General features: G+C 37.7%; 2 protein-coding genes across 8 annotated transcripts in view; one reads left to right on the forward strand and one right to left on the reverse strand.

The window, feature by feature from the left end:
* Positions 1 to 768: 768 nt before the first annotated feature.
* Positions 769 to 7,129, forward strand: LOC101474832 (2-epi-5-epi-valiolone synthase-like). Its single transcript, XM_004546285.3, has 5 exons — positions 769 to 962; positions 2,350 to 2,980; positions 4,164 to 4,397; positions 4,743 to 4,995; positions 5,111 to 7,129. The coding sequence occupies exons 1-5, from the start codon at positions 835 to 837 to the stop codon at positions 5,197 to 5,199; spliced, it is 1,335 nt and encodes a 444-aa protein (XP_004546342.1). The 5' UTR covers positions 769 to 834; the 3' UTR covers positions 5,200 to 7,129.
* Positions 7,130 to 7,150: 21 nt separating this feature from the next.
* Positions 7,151 to 21,442, reverse strand: part of mitfb (microphthalmia-associated transcription factor) — a 28,218-nt gene continuing 13,926 nt past the window's right edge. For 3 of the 7 annotated variants that reach the window (XM_004546282.4, XM_004546280.4, XM_004546283.4), the window contains exons 3-10: positions 14,505 to 14,720; positions 14,148 to 14,243; positions 13,773 to 13,890; positions 13,358 to 13,450; positions 13,205 to 13,261; positions 12,979 to 13,054; positions 11,912 to 12,059; positions 7,151 to 11,405 (exon numbers count right to left, since the gene is read on the reverse strand). In XM_004546282.4, coding sequence (XP_004546339.1) covers positions 11,013 to 11,405; positions 11,912 to 12,059; positions 12,979 to 13,054; positions 13,205 to 13,261; positions 13,358 to 13,450; positions 13,773 to 13,890; positions 14,148 to 14,243; positions 14,505 to 14,720 — 1,197 coding nt within the window. In that variant the 3' untranslated portion in view covers positions 7,151 to 11,012. 7 annotated transcript variants of the gene reach the window in all.

Below are 21,442 nucleotides of genomic sequence, written 5' to 3' on the forward strand. Positions count from 1 at the left end.
GTGTTCTGACAAGTTCAGCAGCAGCAGTCTTTTTTTTTTCTGATGATTCATACCTACTTGACACTAGAGTGATTATGTAGCACTAAAGGAAGAATGGTTGCTGTAATTAAACAGCTTGAAACTGTTGTTAATTATTAAAATTGTAATTGGGGCAATGGTTTGTGGTGAGATATGCAGTAGAAACAACTTTCAAAGGGTGTAATTTCCTACCGTGCAATTTACATACCTTCTTTGAATTTCCTTTGTTGTATTTTACTTTTTTATCTCCAACAGGTTGCTTTGGAGCATTTACGTTTGCCTGTCTCCATTGTCATTTCCATGAGGTAATTATTCTGTAAAAGGTACATGTCTGAGCCACGATTTTCCCATGCACAAATATATCATGCCATCCAGAGGAGGGGGGCAGTTTCAAACAAATGGACTGTAACTGCTGTGGTGCCTGCCAGGATACAGGAGAACTTACAAAGCTGGGTATGTAAATGTAAGAGGCATGCTAAAAAAATCTCTCTTGCCTTGAATTTTTGACTTGCAGACTTGTGGACACAAACATTCTTTAGAGTCATCACATTCATCAAGTTGTTAACTGCTTTCTCACCCCAAAATAGAGTTGGTTAGATTAATAAAATAAGAAAATAGCCCTCAGTTGATCCCATGCTCACCCCACGCAGTCGAGTAACCAAATGCCAACATGAGACTCAGTCCAGCATGCAGGAGTGTAGGGTGGGGGTTTACGCTATGTTGAGTAATGTCCTCCACACTGACGCCCTGTATGCCATTAGCATGAATAAAGACATAGTAGGCTGAAGACACTTGGCAGCCTGGGACTCTGGGAACATGATTTCAAATAACAACTCCAGTTGTTCACAACAAACTAAGTTTAATCTTGTTCAAGTGAAGGGAACATGGATTCGACAAAGTGACCAGTTCCAGCTGGCAGAGGGAAAGTTATCAGATGCTAAAATGTAAGTATAGAATGGAAAATTATTGATATCTCAGTGATGTGCAATAGGAGCAGGCAAGTTGCCAACCGTAATCGGCAAATACATTTAATCAGGTTGTTTTACAAACTAAAAAACTTTGCTGAAAAATCTCAGATCTTTAAAAACAAATAATGATTTAAAAGATATTCGTGCTCATCGGTCATGCTGTATGTTCACTATTTATACTCTTTGACTATATGCTGATTAGCATTCTCCATGGAGCAGTGAATGCCTTTCTATTTTAAGCTACAGTCACCCATGCAAAATATGTACAGCAGTGGTGGAAGAAGACCTTTTAAGGCCCTGAAATGATATTTTCTCAACACTACAAGCTCAAAATTTTAAAGAGGTTTTTCTGTTTTCACATGCAATAGTTCTTTGTTTTTCTTTTGCCGTTCAGACTACACTGAAGTAGATGAGTCTCATTTATAACAATGTTATAACACCTCATTACACCAACCAGAATGCAGCACCTTATTAGTCAGAATGAAAGAGTAGCTGGATTGTGTTATCACTTAGAGTTAAAGCTGGTCAAACCAGATTTTAGCGCTAATGACGTAGGTTAAAGAGTAATTATTATAGGCAATAACAAAAGCAGCTCTAGAAAAAGCAGCTTTGATAGTTGTTTATTGAGTTAGTTTTTAAGAGTAAATGTAACAATACTGACTTGTCAAAGTGCTGCATTGAAAGTTCTTGTTAACACAGACAAAAACATTTGCAAAACAAAATGTACTTGGAGTTTTTTCAAAAAAAAAAAGCCACATTTACATTGGGTCTTACTCATCAGTGGGTGTATGTTTGAGGTCTAATCTATTTAGGTCTTGCATGCATTTCCTTCATCATAAAACATTTACAAAGCTATTTTCCAAAGACTTTTTAGTCCTGCATTATCTAAATCCACTGGTTTTTGTGGCACAATTTCAATTCTAAAGGAGTTGGGGCACTTTGTAAAATGTAAATATTTTGCAGTTGTAGTTGCACATTGAAATACTTCTTTGTGCATTATTCCCACATGTCACTGGGATAGTACTTCAAGTAATATACTGCTTCGTAGGGCAACTAGAAGTCAAAACCTCTGACTTTTAAATGATTTAAAAATAAATGCATTCATTTGCAGAATGGTGGTTATTATTGTGTTAATATGTAATGTTACACATTTGCTTTTATACAAAATGTAACTTCAGCTTTCAAACAAAATAAGTCAAGTAAATAACAGTATTTACCCACATAAAGTGAGGTAGAAGTGTAAATTTGTATTGAATGGAAGGTATAGGTTAGTATTCTAGCAGGTGTTTTGAATGGAGGCAATTAAATGTTTTTCCCTTCTTTTTCTTTTTTCTTTTTAACTTTATTGTGAAATTATCTCTAGCTATGAGAACAAGTCAGAACATGGGGTTTCCTGGACAGTGGTCAGCCCTGTTGTGTTCACCTACAGAGTTATTCAGTGCAAAAACATACTGGATCCCACGAATGACACACTGCTCTGGGGTCACTTAGGAGAAGAAGAACTTAAACACACCTTAAGTAACTGCAAACCACCGAAGCGATTTGTTGTCATTGATGAAAATGTCAATAAGCTGTATGGCTCCCAGGTTTCTCAGTACTTTAAAGCCAGAGGGGTCGTTTACAAGATTCTCCCTCTGCCCACCACTGAAGAGAACAAGTGTATGGAGTTAGTGACCAAGATCCTGGAGGAAGTTCATGAGTTTGGTATCGACAGACGCTCCGAGCCAATCGTAGCCATCGGCGGTGGAGTTTGTCTGGATGTGGTGGGCTTGGCGGCATCTCTCTATCGCCGAAGGACCCCGTATATTCGAGTGCCGACCACTCTACTTTCTTATATCGACGCAAGTGTAGGGGCAAAAACAGGAGTCAACTTTGCTGGCGGGAAAAACAAGCTGGGAAGTTATGTCCCACCAGTGGCAGCCTTCTTAGACTGCTCATTCTTCCAAACTCTCCCACCACGTCAGATCTCTAATGGGATGGCAGAGATGTTAAAGGTGCTCGTCGCTGCATGATGGCTGATCAAGAGAATGAGTTTCCTGATGGTCTTGCATGTATCAGCCCATTAACTCCTTAATGTATGTAATTTGCTTGCAGCTCACAGTAGAATGATCTTATTGTTCAAGCCATTGTTGTTGATCTTCTTTGGTGTCAGACTTTTAATATTTTGTGGGCAGGAAGTAATAACTGGCGAGAACAAGATCCATACTATTTGCAAACAAGATAATAGTTGTGTACAACTTCTACAGTATTCCAAAAAGCACTGAAATGTATCAATAAGACAGCTGATACTTCCCTTGCTGCAAGTTTGTTGTCAATATTGGAAATGAAAATGGTGCTTGTTCTTAAGAGATAATGCTAAATTCATTTTTCCCACTGATTTTGTGTTTTGATATTATTCAGAATTTTTTTTTTTGCTCATCAATAATGCATACTACCATTTTCTCATCTGGACACAGAATACACAAAGCTGATTCAAGCGTCATAGTTGGATGTTTTGACATTTGGCTCATTGCAACTAACCCTCTTGTAACCACAATTTAACCACAGAAGTGTTTACTGCATTTACTTACTCACAAAAACCTAGATTTAAGCTGCTACATTTTAAAATATCCCTAATAAGATATACAACTTTAAGTGCCCATGCTACTGAAAGCCAGCTCCTTTTAAACCTGAAAGTCCTCATAGTTTCTAGTGTCTGTCTATCACCATGTGCTGTGAAGCATGCAAAAGAAAAAACTAAAGACACCCCCACCCACAAAAAATGTGCTTTGTTTGTTGTTCCTTCACTCAAAGGAGCTCACACAATGCTGTGCAGACAGATATGGTATGTGCAGCTCCGCAGGGGTAAGATTTCTTCATGCTTATTTTAAAACTGAGTTAAAGGATTAAAAAAAAAAAGAAAGAAAATTATGTGAACAGGTTCACACATTCTGATACTTTCAGTGATGTAGAAGATTTCAGCTTACTGTTTAAGAAAGTTTTATCTGGTATTTCTATTAAATACTTTTATATCTATTAAACATGTCTGGAGGGAATCTTTGAAATTCATTTTCCCACAGTACAACAATGCAATGCATGTGATTGTTTATTATTAGATATTCCAGTTTAGAATAGAGTGTGTGTCTTCTCTTTCACTTATTGCCAGCTATTAAGTGTTATTCTACTGATACACTTTAGATGGCTCTGATGAAGCACCGGGGCCTGTTTGAGTTGATGGAGACTGAGGGCAGGAAACTGCTGCATACCAAGCTGCAGGTTTGCAAGACCAGGCCTGAACAGGAAGACAGCGCCACAGCCATCATCCGCATCGCTATAGAAACAATGCTTGAGGAACTGGCTCCTAACTTGTGGGAGGATGATCTGGACAGGCTGGTGGATTTTGGTCACCTCATCAGCCCAGAGTTAGAAATGGTCAAGTAGTATTTTCTATTGTAACAATATTCTATAACAATATTGTAGCAATATTTGAGAGTATGAATTCACTCATTAAAGGGGACCTACTATGTTAATTTCCAGCTCAATATCTTCTACTCTTGGAGTCTTTTATAGTATCTTTGTAAAACTCACAGCTCAAAATAATCCTTATTTAAGGGTTTGCATATAGCAACCCAAGTGATGAAAAAGAAAAGCATAATAGGTTCACTTTAAATGTGAATTACTGTTACAGAGTAAACGTATTTAGATATTATTTTATTAGCAGTTACTTTTTGGAGATTATCTGCACACAATTAAGTGTAACCTCCATGTTTTGCACAGAGAATATTGCCAGCACTGCTTCACGGAGAGGCAGTCAACATCGATATGTCCTTCATGGTATATGTGGCCGTCCAAAAGGGACTTCTCACAGTAGATGAGAAGAATCGTATTATCCAATGCATGCTGAGTCTGGAGCTTCCTGTGTGGCACCAGGACTGCACTCTGGAGCTGGTGCAGAAATCCCTTAAGGAGCGTCTGAAGCACTCTGCTGGCTCTCTGAGGATGCCTCTTCCCACAGGATTGGGAACTGCAGGTAAAATAATATATAGTAAAACTTTTCTTTCAATAATCAATTGACATTACAAGTTACACTCTCTCTGTTACATAAAGGATGCTCATTAGCATGTCTTTTTTTTCTTATTTTGTAGAAATCTTTCATGGTATGATTGGTGATGGAATTCTTTGCCAAGCCCACAAGAAATGGACTGATGAGCTTTCTTCATCAGGAGACAAATGAATTTTACATGACAATATGGACAGTATAGACATGATATAGATACACAACTGCTGCTGATTTCTCAATTGCATGTCCACCACATCCCCAAAGGAGGGCTACAGGACTGAGATCTTAAGATAAGATAAGATAAGATAAGATAAGATAAGATAAGATAAGATAAGATAAGATAGAACTTTATTAATCCCTCGGGTGGGTTCCTCTGGGAAATTCGACTTCCAAAAAAAGCACAGCAACGACCGAAGTTAGTTACAGAACTGTTATATATATATATATATATATATATATATATATATATATATATATATATATATATATATATATATATACACACACACACACACACATATATAAATACAGAGACAAATATAAATAAAATATACAAAGGGGATAAATAGAATAAATAGGAATAAAAAATAAAAATACAAGTGAATTGCACATTTCAAGTATTGAGTCTATTGCACTGTTGACTATTTACAAAAAGTATTGCACAAGGTATTGTACAGTGAGGTGAAGAGGCACTACAGCTTAGTTGTTCCCCCCTCCTTTGTCCTCCTGTTTCCCCTCCCTCTCCCTCCAGAGAGGAGTTAAACAGTCTGATGGCGTGTGGGACAAAGGAGTTTTTAAGTCTGTTAGTTCTTGTCTTGGGGAGAAGCAACCTGTCACTGAACAGACTCTTCTGATTGTTTATGGCCGTGTGCAGAGGATGCCCAGCATTGTTCATAATGTCCAGCAGTTTCTTTAATGTCCTTTTCTCTGCCACTGTCACCAGAGTGTCCAGCTTCATGCCGACCACAGAGCTAGCCCTCCTGATCAGTTTCTCCAGCCTGGATGAGTCCCTCTTTGTGACTGTGGAGGCCACTGAGTACAGTGAACTCATTGCCATGTTCAAGAAACCAGTTTGAGCTGATTTAAGCTTGGTCACATGGTGCGTTATCTTACTTGAGGCAGACATCAAAAGATCCTAAAGGGATGGACATGGTCAGAAACAATACTTAGGTAGACTGTAGTATTTAAACAATGCTCAGTTGGTACTAAGAGACCCAACGTGTGCCAAGAAAATATCCCCCACATCATTACACCAGCCTGAACTGTTGATACAAGGAAGGGTGGATCCATGCTTTTATGTTTTGTACACCAAATTGTGACCCTACCACCCGAGTGTCACGGCTAAACACAAGATTAGATCAGGGAATGTTTTTCTATTTTTCTATTATGTAACTTTGGTAAGTCTGTCTGCATTGTAGCTGCAGCTTCCCGTTTTTAGCTGACAACAGTGGCACCTGGTGTAACAAGCTATATTTGGGTTACTTTTGCCTTCCTATCAGCTCAGAGCAGTCTGGCTATTCTCCTCTGACCTCTGGCATCAAAAAGGCAATTTTACTGCTTTTCACTGGTCATTTTCTCTTTTTCAGACCATTTTCTGTAAACCCCAGACATGGTTGTGTGGGAAAATTCCAGCAGATTATCACTTTCTAAAATACTCAGACCAGGTCTTCTAGCACCAACAACCATGCCATGTTCAAAATCACTTAAATTGCCTCTCTTCCCCATTCTGATGCTCATTTTGAACTCAGCAGGTCGTCTGGTCATTCAACTCAACTTTAGTTAATGGTTTACAACACACCATAATATAATGCAAAAGCTTCAAAAAGCAGTTGGCAGAATAAAAAAAAAAAGAAAATATCAAAAGCAATGCAATAATTTTTGTATATACAGAAGAGGACTTTATCTTATAAAAAATATACATGTGTTTAACTAAACTTACTGTGTTGCATTATCCCTTTTAATTGAAAGTGTAGCATTCTAAATGACTGAATCTTTGTAAATTAAGTAAACGAGTAAAACTGAACACAAACCAAAGATGTTTGTTTATGTGAGTTTATTATATTATAATAAATTATAATAAGTATAATTAGTATCGAGAGCGAAATAAAGGCAAACTCCACCAACATTCAAATAAAACTTTTAATATTTCTCACAAGATAGTTTCCACATTGAGTACCATCGAGTTTGAGCTCACTAATCTGAAACCAGTGGGTACAGTAACTACTGCTACATTCATCTCTTATAAACTGTAACAATAAGAACAGTAGCAACATCAGCAGAGAACATTGTTTGTATGAACCACAGGAATGACAATTAGAAGACAAGGCCTAAATTGAGCTAACATACCATAGTTTTTCATTAGTGGTTTATCCATAACATGCCATAACAATTTACAGCTCAGAGAGTCATTATGAGAAACGAGTTAAGTGACAGCTTTAAGTAACTGCCACCACATAGTGTAATGTTTATATCTTTTCTTACAGTCACATTTTAGGGTTATTTAATTTATCTGTTCTACGTTTAGCCACAGATCCATGTTACAGGTATGTGGGTGTTGTACTGTTTCGAATCAGTCCCTGGACCTGTGTCACCATAAGAAACAATCTACAGTCCACTGAAGCTTCATCAATGACAAAAAAACCAAACAAACCAACACATTAACTCAAGGTTCACTTCTCAGCTTGTTCAAGAACTTGGATTTCATAGTTAGCATCCTCATTGGATGGCAACACTGTAAGATAGCTGAGCTGCTGTTGAGTAAATCTTGAGTCATATTCTCTACAATGTTCTTTCCACATACAAGACTGAACTCTAACCGTGTACTTATTTGCATTTTACATATAACCTTTGGGTAACGATCCATATATTGCTTAAAACAAAAGAGGTTAAACACCACTAAGAAAGGTGGCTTTGTTTTGCAGGTTGTGTCTTTGTAGAAATGTATTGCCTTCATGTGGCACACAATTTGGCAGTTATTACTGAGACCTACATTCAAAGTTGTCACCTAGAAACCTAAGAAACACTGCCTTCAGTGTAAAATGTCATTTGAAAAAACTAAAATGAAGAGCTAAAAATATGGCGTTCCAAAGTGTTCGGTACTACATAAATATATATAGTATTTGAATATTAATCATAGGTATATAAATAAGTCAAATATAATAACACTATTAGTCTACAGCATCATTACTGGCTTTGTGAACCTGTAGCACTGCACAACGACACTTTCAGGTAAATGCAGGACTGGGATTAGTGGCCATGTTTTTTTGGTAGCGAAAAAAAACAAACCACTCTAGAAGGTTAGCATGACAGCCATCTTTGATTATTTTCCTAACAGAAATCGTGTGAATATATTCACTGTATATATTACCCTGATCATCCAGGTTCCCCACTAGAAGAATCAGTGGCTCAGCAGCTCATTCTTGTTCATATTCAAAGCCTCTACTGCAAAGGTGGCTGGCATTAGCTCTGCTCAAAAGGTCATTGGTGCCTGTTGCAGTAGCAACCTAAGGACCTGGTGGCACTCTTGAAGAAAGGCTCGCCAATTGCACTTATAGAGGTTACTTTGGTAGTTAACAACCAGATCTGTATTAGATCTGTATTTGCAAGCAAAGTATGGTTGGCTGAGCTCAGCCTTAGAGACAGGATGATGAGCATGGATATCTGGAAGGAACTCAGAGATGTTGAGATGAAGCAGTTGGGGTGGATTGGACATCTACTGGGAGCTTCACTTTGGAGGTTTTCTGTGTACACCCATTTGAGAGAAGACCCTTGGGCAGACCAGGGATTATTTATCTTATTAAGCCTTGAAACACCTTGGTGATACCAAGCAGAAATTGGTAAGCTCTGCTGGGGAAAGGATATCAGGTATCGCCTGCTCAGACTGCTGCTACCATGACCCAACTTCAGTGGAGTGGAGTCAACGGTTGAAGAAGTCAGTAGATTTCTAAGTCAATCAACATACTAAGTAATTAATGATAATAATACAGAACACTATTTCAAATATTATGTCAGGGTATAATTATTAATTACTTATATATTTTACTCTGCATTTATAATGACTTATTTCCTAATTTACTTCCTTATTTAATGTTGAACACTTTGGCGTTCCATAATAACAATACTCGTGGTTCTTTTGTTTGAGGGACTTGTAGTGTAGCTCTACGAAGCTCAACACACCAATATAAACATCAACAAAACATTTTTTTTCCTTCTCTTCCATCTTCAGGGTAAAAAACAAAACAAAACAAGTTTAAGGCACTTAAATGAAAAGATAATTGCCTCGACACCATTTCAGACTCATTCATAAAGAGAAACCCCTTTGAAGACATGATGCTGCTTTACAGGCACAACTTTAACCATTGCATAGTTTGACAAAATGGAGGCTGTGCTGCAACAGGGCTCGTAGTATATGGCAGGTGGTTATTAAAAAGGCATACCTATGGAACATGCTAGAACTGTTCAAAACAAACTGTGGAAATATACAACAACCATCCAAGAATCCACAGCTTTTCACAAGATTCTGTATGCATTTGAAATAGTTAGTTTGTGCTCAGATTTAAAAGAAAGACAGGCAAACAAACCAGGTTTCAATTATCAGAAGTCATTCCAGTGTTTTGACAATGTCACGCATTTCATACAAAATCCCAAAGCAGTCTCCTTATACTCCTTGGCAATATAAATGTTCACATCATGAAAAAAAAAGTCCTGAATGTGAAATGTCACTGATGTGGTATATCAAAAAAAAAAAAAAAACCCCAACAAGAATAATTTAGGAAATCAATGGAAATTTGTAAAATCTGAGATTAACAGGTCTGCAGTATTACAGTATGGAGTCTGTGCTGGGATACTCTAAGTTTAACCAGTTATGTCTGTCTGATCACTAAAGATAAAAAAACATTACAATAATTGACTAACATCTATTAGATTAAAAAAAAAAAAAGATTTCTATAATTAAGAAATCTAGAGCTATCAAGAGACAACAGCTTCTTGTCAGACCATTTATAGCCTATTTTTATTCTACTAGTTTTGAGACAAATTTGGGGGTATTTTGGCAGTTTTGGCAATGAGGAATGTACTGGTAACATACTGGGTCTGTAATTGGCACTGGCTAGTTAAAGAGTGTGTGGTGAATGTATAACACTGAATAAAAGACTAAAAATTATTCTCGTGTAATGAGTTCATTGTAATTATCTTAAAAGAGAGATTCTAGCTTTTATTTATTCATTTCTTAAATGTGCTTTCATTTATTAATAATGGCTCCATGTAATAAATTAGCTTTAAGGGGAATGTATTCATAACATCTTGTTTACACACGCGTGTGTATTTATATAATCTACAGATGATTTCATATTTGTCAAGCAAGAAATTTCAACTGGAAGACTGACAAAGACTCTAACAGCCAACACGTGCATAGCAATACGACAACGATGTACACACATCTTAATAAGGCATTGGCACATTCAAGTTCAATCTAAGACACACAGAGTGTAAAGCACTATAGTAATAAATAGATCTTTTTCCTTCTATTATTGCTATTGATTTAAAAAGCAGTGCTTATCTCACCACAAAATATCTACATTTCTGACCATGATTTATAATTTCCCTAGATTCTTTGGAATCAATAGAAAAAAAGGATAATCTAGCCTCTATCCAAAGATAAATGCATATTTTTTTTTAAATATAAAAACTTCTATTTTTTTAACTCATTGTCATCAAAGTATTGATTAAAGCAAACACTTAAAAAAAATCAGTCCTTGAAATCAGGGTCAAGGGCTTGAAAAGACATAACACGAGAAAACAAACAAACAATTTGGAAAAAGATTCAATACATGTAAACACAGGTGGGAGAGAGGAGGAGTAAAACAAACAGAGAAAGGACAACAAACAGAAGAAAGCCTTTCCAGCAGCTCAAAGTGTGTTTGCCACTGACTTGTAGCAGTAGGTGGAGGGGCTGAAAATGCAGGTGAGGAGTGTTCCAGTAGGGGGTGCTAACAACCCTCATTCTCATCCATGCTTACACTGCTCTTGCGACTGCTGTCCTTTGAGGTGTCTGGGGAGACGGATGAGAGCAGAGGGTCGCCCCCCCTCACCGGTGATAAGGTGTCTTCCATGAGGATGTCGCTGAGTTTGGAGCCCGACTTACTGTGAACGCCGTAGTGGCCCTCGGAGAAGTTGGAGTGGCCTTCGTTTAGCTCGAGGTTGCTGGGTGTTTCAGGAGTGCAGGCGGGGTGTTGTTGGTGATGGGGATGGAGTGTGTACAGGTCCTGGTGACAGTCCTCCAGAGCAGGTTCTTGCTTGATGGTCCGTACCCCAATTTCAGCAGAGCAGAGCGCTGAAGATGCAATGGCCAGACCGTGAGCCCGCGCCTGCATCTCTAATTCCTGTAAGCCAGAGAGCGACACAAACACGTGCAGGTTAGGCATTAGGTTAGTGAGCACTCCTAATCTTCTAGTTTGAGGTTTGAGGATGAATGTTAAAGTATTGCCTTTTCTTTGCTGAAAAGCAGAGTGGGAGATAGTTAGCAAAGCTGCCAAGTGAAGGTTTTTAAATATCCAACTGACTGTAACAGAGTCATTTAACATTTAAAACTTGCAGAAGGTTTTCTTTTTCCTCCTCTAATACACCGATGTGCAACTCTAATTAACTACAAAGAGCTCAGTGTTGATCACAGATTCAGGCTCCTCTCATCTTATGATCAATTTGTTACAAGATGACGATCTTAACAACTTTGCAGTATGAATCTGTGCCTTTCCTCGTTTTCCCTTAAGCTATCTCATAAAAGTGTATTCATTTCTTCCAACATTAGTATAAACGTTTTTCTCCTCCCCTTTGAAATCCCTACACGTGACACATTTTTGAATTTTCTCATCTTCATCAAAGCTTTTACCTGTATTCTCAACATCAGATGCCGGTTGGCATGCTCAAGCTTCTTCTGACGATTCTCCAGCTCCTTGGCCCTCTGCTGTTCCCGCTGCAGCTTCCTGATGTAGTCCACTGATGCCTTCAGGATAGTGCCTTTGTTCCAGCGCATATCTCTGATATTTAAAAAGGAACCATTATTTTTACATCCAAACGTTTAAATGTCAGTAGATAGTCTAATGTACGCCTCTGCAGTTAACAATTAAGAAAGAAGAGAGAATAAGATTGAGGAAAAATGAGCAGAACTTTTGCAGAGGTCATAAAGTTCTTTGCAGAAATTGTTACTACACAAGACGTTTATGCACAATAGGTAGCCTGAGTCACAAGCAGTCATAAGGATGACCCTGAGCTCCCTGAAAAAAACATGAACGTTGCAGCAGATGTTTTGCAGGAATAAAAAATGATCTTTAGTCAACTTTATGGGAAAACATCCCTCCTGAGGATTTCATTTGTACAGTTAAGGTTAAGTTAGGTCAATTTGGAAGTGGTACTTACACCTTACAGGCAACTAATAAAAATTGGCAATGCTAGAAAGAAAATGTGTGCCTGCTTTTTCATAAATGTGTACTCATTTAAACCAGGTCTGCTGGTGAGAATCTTGAATTTGTGCATGTGGGTGGAGGAACCAGCTGGACTTAATCAAAACAACCAGGGCTGAACAGACATAACAAAAGCAACTGGGATCTTTTTAGACCCACAGGCGAGGTCAAAGGGCACAGCGATGAGAGAAGAATATGGTTAAAAGCTGAATTTGACAGTGTAATTATTATAAGCCTCATATTACATTTACAAATTTACAACATTTGCCTAAATCGAAAGATCTGTATAACTACAAACTGCATATAACTGAATGACCAGCTAGAAAAATGCAATTAAAACACAAATCATTTCCGTTTGCTATTTCATAAGCAGCAAATCTCTCCACTAATCTTGAACACTGAGTTATTAATCTTGCATTAGACTGGCTGGATGTTTGTGGTTGCCATTACATGTATTTTTAGAAGAGTTAATGTAAGAATATATTAAGTAACTTACGGGTCATTTGATTTTGGAATTAAAGTTCCCAACTCCTTAATTCGATCATTGATGTTAAACCGTCGCCTTCTCTCAACTGCAGAAAAAAAACAGAAAGGGGAAAGTATAACTAGGAATATAAGTATAAATATATAGATATTAACAAGAATTTGCTAATGTACTTAAAAATGTAGTTTAATAGTTAACCCTGTGACAACCAAAAGCACATTTAAATATTCTCACTTACTCAAATTGTGGTTGTCCTTTTTCTGCCTCTCTTTTGCCAGGGCTCTTACCTCTGCTTCTGAACAAAACGCATTTTGGTTGATCGACTAACCCGACAAAGCACGTATACAAAATGTGCAGCATCCACATTTTAAAGCTGAATACTCAGACGTACCCACAGGGAACCCTTCAGGCCTTTGATAGGTGTCAAATTTGCCACAGGATCCTGACTTATCCAGCATATGCATGATGGCCGGGGATTGTGAAACTACACGAGTAATAATGTTGTTTTCATTATCACAATGTACAGAATTGAAATGCAATACAAGACAATAGAAGACATAATCATGTAAAGTCAACATCGCCACACAGAGGAGGATTACAAAAGCTGGACTGGATACAAAATGCTATATAATGAGCTGCGCAAAGGCCTGGAGAGTAGAACGTTACATTATCATATGTTGTTACAGAATTACTGTTGCCTGTGCGATACAGAAGCTGAACAGATATTGTTAAATGGCACAAGTTAAACATCTGTAAGAACTTTATTTATTTTTATTTCTATAGCTCTGAGTAATTTTCATGCTTACCAGAGTATTCCCTTTTGATGTTTGGCAGGTTGGCAGGGCAGGAGTTGCTGATGGGCAGACCTTGCTGGGGCATACCCTGATTGCCATACATGTCAATGAGGTTAGCAGGCACAGGGATCTGGGGAATTGAGAATTAAAAGAATTGAGATTTAAAACAGAGAGAAAAAGACGTAATATTATGCATATTATTGTGTTAAAAAATGACAGTTACATATGAAGCGCAGCACAGAAGAGATAAATTACAAGGTCAAAGTATTACACCAAGGTTGAAATCTGACATCATGGAATTTGCTTCTGTTTTACCCCAAGACACATCAAATGAAACGCAGTCATGTTGTAAACTGGCTGGTATGGATAAATCATGAGCATACATACCGTGTTTGCCATCTGAAGTCCTGGGTCCATTAGACCGAGGATGTCATCGCTGTAACTGGACTCCAGACTAATAATGTCATCAATTACATCGTCCATCTAAAACCAGACAAAGTACAAATAAGTCCAGCATTACTGATCAATTAATGTCCAAGCATCATTAACCCTCTCAGGCTCAAATGAAACTTTTTGTTGCTAATGCACAACCAAGTCCTGCAGTGGTACTTCTGAGTAAAAAAAACCTCATAAAATATGTATGTGGGGTAATCAGGTTGTTAGTTTTTAACTGTTGCAAATCGGCAACGCCTGCCTTGAGAGGGTTAAATAAAAAAACAGCCTAAAAAACTATGGAGACCTCACCTCTTTCTCGCAGTTAGAGTTGAGGGTCAATAAGGCCATAGGGCTGTTAGGGGCACTGTTGCCCGGCCCTGGCGGCATGCCCCCGTGGTCAGAGGACTGGTTGGGGCAGGGCAAGCTCAACGCCTGAGAACCAAGCTTTCCCAGGTACCTCTTCACCTGCTGCTGCTGGGACCGTTGGATATGGTACTTGGTTGGGTTCTCCAGGTGAGTCTGAACCTATGAGTGGAAAGATGAGTGAGGAAAATGCCAAGAAAAATGAATATGTATGTGAGAGGTAGGATATCTGATCTAAAGATTAATGGGTGTGTTGATGGTTGCAGGAGGCTCCACAGAACTGCTCCAACTACTGAAAGAGAAGTTATGCAAATATGCAGCTTGGCCACAGTAGCAATGAAATAGCACCAAAAGATGGAAGCTCATTTCAAAATGAGTGCTGCTTTTTATAAGTGCTGTTTCAAAGTTGTCTTTTATTAAAAACAACTCTAAATATAGCTCAAAGTCTTGTCTGTTCTTTGTATTTTACAGTACAGAATATAATATTAAAATCAACTTGACAGAGACTTCAAATCCTACGATGCATTATGCATTTTTCTTTTGAGACGCTGTCAAGAGTTGTTATCTCAAAGTCTCAGGAGTAAACAGTTTCCACATATTTTTCTTCAACTCCACTACTTTCTGCGGCTCCTCAGTAACAGTCCACATATTTTAAGGAACAAATATTGCACACGCTCCTATCTCTGCACTCGCCGCTTAAGGATAAATTTGATTTCTGTAGATCATTAATCCCCACACAGCATTAATGATCCAGAAAAGCTTCTGCAGGCAAATAAACAAACTTCAGAGGCAGTGTCTGTCTGGCTGTAACATTTTAAATTGAGCAGAGCTGCTCCAATCCCCCTCGCCTTTCCAAGTTTATATTTAAACCTTCCCGTCCTGTGCTCGCTTACGTTTGATGCAATTACGAATCAGTTTCAGGATTGCAAAATGTGGACGCTGTAGTTTATGATTCAATTTAGATACATAATGCAGTATCATAAATGGCAAAGACACATTTGTGTCAGTTTAAGACGAGAAATTTCAATTTAACCTCTCACATTATCTTTGAATCTATATTCATTTTTAAACATACCTCACAAGGTTGATATCCAAGCATCTCAAGCATCATTTCCTGTTTTAGATGTCCGATTTAAAACAAACAAACAAAAAAAAACAACAACTCTAAACTGAGGAGTGCTCTAGCTGTTTCCTTCTTGGTTGCACCAGACGACTAAGGCTGCTAATAGGAGGACAGACACACCAGCTCATCTTTTAAAAGGCAAGAAACTTCATTAGTTATGCATGTCAGGGAATCTCTGTCAAATACAATGAGCCTTTTTAAATGTGTGTTGTTTTATGTAAAATCTGTATTTATTACTTTATGGTGTATCACTTGATGTCAGGATGTGGTGCAAACAGTTAGAGCCTTTGTTTTGGAAGGGCACCTCTTTTACTGAATCTTGCCCGGGGTGCTTACTCTGCCCTATCCACTTTGTTAACCCATGTGGATGCTTGGCGTGTGCTCCCTGTTTAACACAGCACAAAGAATAAAGTCTATGTCATCCTTAGTTGTCTTCAGCTTTTTAATTGACAAGAACAGGCGAATCATAAGCCCAAAAGAAATTATGCATTTTGTTGTGCATAAACTTTAAATGTCTATGCTTATTAACAGACCTGAGGAGGCCACGGGCTGTAGATGAACTCTAAGCTACCCCTGGCATTTTCCTCTGCCTATGTGAAAACTTCCTCAGTTTGCACACTGCACTCAAGAGTTTCAATTACAGCGAAAGGTTATAAAAATTAGTTGTTGAGACTGCCTTATAGAGTATAGATATTACTTCGTCCCATCTGTTGAAACTGATTCCAAATAAAAGTGTGATAGTCATTCATGTGTGCAGGTTTGCAATGTTCCAGATGTATATTTTATTATTTAAAATCATTGGTATTTTCTGTACACTATGGACATTCCCGTGATCGGCCTTATAATGCATAACCAGTATTCTTATTAACTATGCACTCACTGAATGCAGATTATTGTAATCTAATATAAAGGTTTTCACCCAGCACTGTCATAGAGATCATATATGATGTATATATTTTGTGTATGTTCTGAAAATCAACAGAAATGCCTCTCAGTATTTGCAGATTTACACATTTTAATTCAATAAACTCTGAAATATAAAATAAAGCAGACTAGTTTGAATGACTTAAATCACTTTTACAGGTGTATGTAAATAAAGCCGAGTATAACCATTAGGTCAGGTGAGGTTATCAATCTTATTGTCTCTCTGTGACTGTCAAATTCTTCTTTCCAGAACAGAAGCTCTTTCAGAGCCTCTTTTCCATGTTCATGTACCATTGTTCTTCAGGGGATACTCATGTGAGCCACATTAACATCCTCTACAACTGGCTATTAAAAATTGACACTATAGCTAGTTTTACTTACAAGAGCTGAGTCACATTATCTAGTCACACTTTGTATATCCTGCAGCTAAGACTCAGATCACCTTGGGCCGTAAATTGTCCTCACAAGGTTGTAAAGCTGACACCACAGAGGGGGGCACATTTACAGTCAGTCAATGACTCATTAACAAGAACGACATCACACTCTGGGCAAAAGAACGAGGCTCATTAGTGATGGTCACTAACAACATTCTTTATTCTTTACACTGCCTTCACCGTTGGTGTATTGTTATGCAAATGACGTCACCAGAAAATGTATAAAATTTGATCCATAATTGGATTTTATGCCACTTACTTATATATATGATGAAATGATTACATTTTAAAACTGCAGAGGCTCCGATCCTGATAATGGACTGAACCTAATCAAGAGCTATTAATGAGCAACACAATTATTTGCAATGCACGCATAAATAATGTGTAAGCAAACAGTGAATTCTTGTTATCTATGGTATTTATCAAAGACACAGGCTGATTTAAGTCAGTCACATTTAGAACAGGCTCTTAATTTTTCATTTCGATGCTGAAACAACAACCTTTGTTGTCCTACATTTTAATAAGGCCCCGTAAAGTTTTGAAAAAGAGAAATGTGTTCTGAATACATATCAACTTGATGTATTTATTTATTTATTTTTTAATAATTTTGCTTTAAAACTACTGTTAACACTCTATTTCAAAAAACAAATCAGTATGTGGGAAAACCTGTATAATCCACAGCATATGCCACAGCACAACCAGCGGCGTTGCAAATGTTTGTTAATTAGTGTCTTATTTATTCATATGAACTCTTATCTCAGCTTCTTTCAGCTGCTCACTTATTTGCAGGGGGTTGCCACAGTGGATGGATCCACATATTTGATTTGGCACAGATTTTGATGTCCTTCCAGATGCCCTTCCTCCCAGGGATTTATGTCTTCTCCTAGTCCTAAACGTGTGATCTTCTGCTTTGTAGGCAAATGCTTTAACCCCTACATTATGGAGCCTCTACTAATACATGTTTAAGCACAATGAAGAATTCTTTCAAGTAGTAATTACATAGACAGTGAGTGATTTTTCTGAAAAGTCTCACATCTTAGTTATTTCTTAATCTCAGAATCGAGTTCAGGTCAGATTCAGTTCTCAAGTATTGCAAATTTTGCTGATAATCAACCCCAAACATCAAGAATGGAACTGAAACTCCACACTGTATACTGCTTAGTGTATCAATTTGTATTTAAACAATCCTAGTGGCACAATTAATGTTTGTCAGATTTCCCAAAACAATTAAATTAAATTAAATTTAAATTTAATTAAATTTTTTTCTCGTTTTTGTTAACCAGGCAGGTTCTTCATGGTCTATTTAGTCTTATCAGTTGTTTTTTTGCAACACTTGGAAGTGCTGAGAACAAAGTGAGATGTCTTTGCTTCTTTTTCAAAGTTGTATGTTTTGAGTAAAGGAGAAATCAGAAATGCTGGACAGAGTCACTGGATGTAAAATTTACAGCTTAAAAAATAAAGCGCTACTTTTTAAAATCATGGCAACTGTTTTGCTTTCTTTCTGATTCATGTGACTAGTTTGAGGCTAAAATCATGCCTTTTGATAATTTGTAAAGGTATTTGGAATTAAATCCCACTCTTAAAAACATGCTATAACATGCTGCCTCTGTGTCTTCAGGCAGATGATGCCGTATTGGACAGAAATATGACAATATACAGTAATATTTCTAATACTTGAAACTCTCTTTTTCATTCCCTGTTTTTCATTTTTGTAATATTTCCGTTACAGTTTGAGATGACTTGCCCAGTCCTTTCAGCATAGATACAATGATGAGACACGTTTCCTCCTCCACAGCTTTTCTTTCCCAGCCTGTAGCGTTTAGCCTCTCACATTTATCTTTTGGCCCTCTGGGGAGGTCCAGACCTCCAGCTTGTAAGCCACTGCTGTAAGCATAAACGTACAGAAAGACTGTTTGTTATACACACAAAGACACAAGTCTTGTGTGTGTGTATAACAAATCACACGCACATGGGTATTTTTGGCCTTTCTAGGCTTCTCGGCCTCGTGTCCACGTGCAGACACAGCTTTTAAGTTTAAGTTGAAAAACTAATCCTTTAGAAAACTTGCATGGGAAACTTTTTATGAACACTGTTTGTCAGTGATGATGTTTAGACAGAAAACTCACAGTGTCAGTGCTTCTTATTCGCCAACAAGTCTTTGGGGTTAGGGTTATATCACCGTCTGTTAGTTTGGCAAGCTCTTGGCAGTAGAGTGTTTTTGTATTTTCATGCAGACAGAGATTTGTTTTATAAAAAACAGTGATTGTGTGATTGTGATTTTTCCTAAAACTATTTTAAAAAAAAACACCCATGTACGTGTTAACTAATCCTCCATCCTTGTCTCATGCATTTTAACACACCCACAGCTGATAGCTGGCACTGTCTAAAGATAGAAACAAAAAAAAAGTTTATAAGGGATTACTGTAGGAAGCCTACGCCACCCCCTCTCTCTCCCACAGACACACAGACACACACACACACACACACACACACACACACACACACACACACACACACACACACACACACACACACACACACACACAGAATTCTAATATAGAAACAAAGAGGGCATTCAGGGCATTATGTGCACAAGACAAAGTATAAAGGTGCCCTAATTAAAACTACAAGCACAACTGCATACACCCATTAATACAGCACATGTAACACTTGGCTTTGAGTGAGTAAAAGTCTTGATTCATTTGTGCTACATTTACACACTGCAGGGTTAGGGTTAACTAAAATGATTGGCCGATCAATGAAAATGCTAAAAAACAAAATAAACAAACTAATAAACGAACCTATTCTGATAACTTAATTTGTCATTTGAGTGAATTTTAAGGTGAAAGTAGTTTCTAGATTCAAGTGCGGTGGAGCTAAGAATGTAAGGACTTGCTGCTTTTCTTTATCCATGTGATAGTAAACCGAAGATTTTGTGTATTTGGACTACTGCTTGTAAAAACGAGCCTTTTTTAAGATATGAAGCTGGAATTTAACCCTTTAAAAAAATGGTGACTTTCGTTTTTCACTAAAATGTAGCAAATGAATGAATGACGCAAACAACAATGCAAACATAAAAATAAGATAATTTCGAATGAATCTCATTCTAGTACATGTAACTAGTAGGTTTAGGCAATCTGTGACAAAGACATGTTTAGCAGGTTGAAATCTGTTTGTTCTGTCTTTACATTGAAATGAGCACAGGGGCTTCTTCTAGCTTGTTTTGTCCTCAGGGATTTCCTAAATTATCCCACATAATTAGATGATCTCACTGTTTTGGGTGAATTCAATGGAGCCCCTGAAGGCTCACAGATCCCAGCCTGGAACATCTCGACCTTGTCAAGCCATACGGCTCCTGTTGTTACATGGAAATAATTTTAGGCGTGACAAATCATTAGTTTATAAGCTGGAAAAAGGATCATTTAATGGTGTGCTTACAAAGCTGGCACACTTTGTGGAAGCACAGAACATACATAGAGTGACAAACATCTACAGGACTGCTGCTGCATATAAACTACGTGCAAGAAGTTTATTGTGGTGATGTTCATGATTGATTTAGAACAGATACATCACGTACTATTGCACACATCTACAATTAATCATTAGGTTTTCAGTTTCTGTAAAGGCCCAGCACGCAGAATAATGAATTATAGAGAGATCTTAGTGCCAGCAGCCAGCATTCAAACTTCACTTAACAGTCTTTCCAAAATACAGTTTAGAAATGTGGCATCAACTACTAACTCTTGGCATCTGTATCCATGGAAAACAAAAAAAGCTTGTTGTTTATCATCTCGTTTTTAGCCACCAACAGGCCCAAGGGCATAAGCAACATAACCCCCAAAGAGTCAGAAACACTGCAGAAATGAGCACAAAGCATCCAGCTGTACTAAGAGAGGACGTAGGGTTAGTGCAGAATGACAAACAGTGATTTGTATTTTTTTGACTTGCATGCTACAGGCATTCCATGATGGGCCAACCAGGATATATTAACAAGACTGCCCCCATTTTCTATGCAGACTAGAAGAATAGGCCACTTTGTCTCACAGTTAAGCTGCTAATGTGCTCTGCAGAATTTGCAGACAGCAACTGTGATGCTAATGTGAGCAGCAATTTATGGGTTTTCCTCTGTACTTTTGTAATGCTGTCATGCAAAAGCCCAAATTACCACCGAATAAAAATCGTGTGTTGTTTGTATAAAACTTGGGTTAAAATGAGCAGGAACTGCTAAAAACAAAACAAAAAAACTCCAACCAAACAAAAACAGAGATTATGATCACGTGAATTTGCTCATCATCTACAATCATATTGAGCAAAAAGGTACTAATAACTAACGTGATTAAAGTGATTAATCAGTGTTGGTTACTGCGGAGAGAAATGTTATTAAAGCTATCCTGTAATTTCAT

The sequence above is a fragment of the Maylandia zebra genome, linkage group LG20 (genome assembly GCF_041146795.1).
Source record: "Maylandia zebra isolate NMK-2024a linkage group LG20, Mzebra_GT3a, whole genome shotgun sequence".
NCBI lineage: Eukaryota > Metazoa > Chordata > Actinopteri > Cichliformes > Cichlidae > Maylandia > Maylandia zebra.

Excerpts from the sequence above, each read along its gene's own strand:
- LOC101474832 (XM_004546285.3), top strand. The coding sequence starts at position 835 with ATGATTTCAAATAACAACTCCAGTTGTTCACAACAAACTAAGTTTAAT. Across the intron at positions 4,398-4,742 it reads TCAGCCCAGAGTTAGAAATG|AGAATATTGCCAGCACTGCT; the intron begins GTCAAGTAGTAT and ends TGTTTTGCACAG. Across the intron at positions 4,996-5,110 it reads CACAGGATTGGGAACTGCAG|AAATCTTTCATGGTATGATT; the intron begins GTAAAATAATAT and ends CTTATTTTGTAG.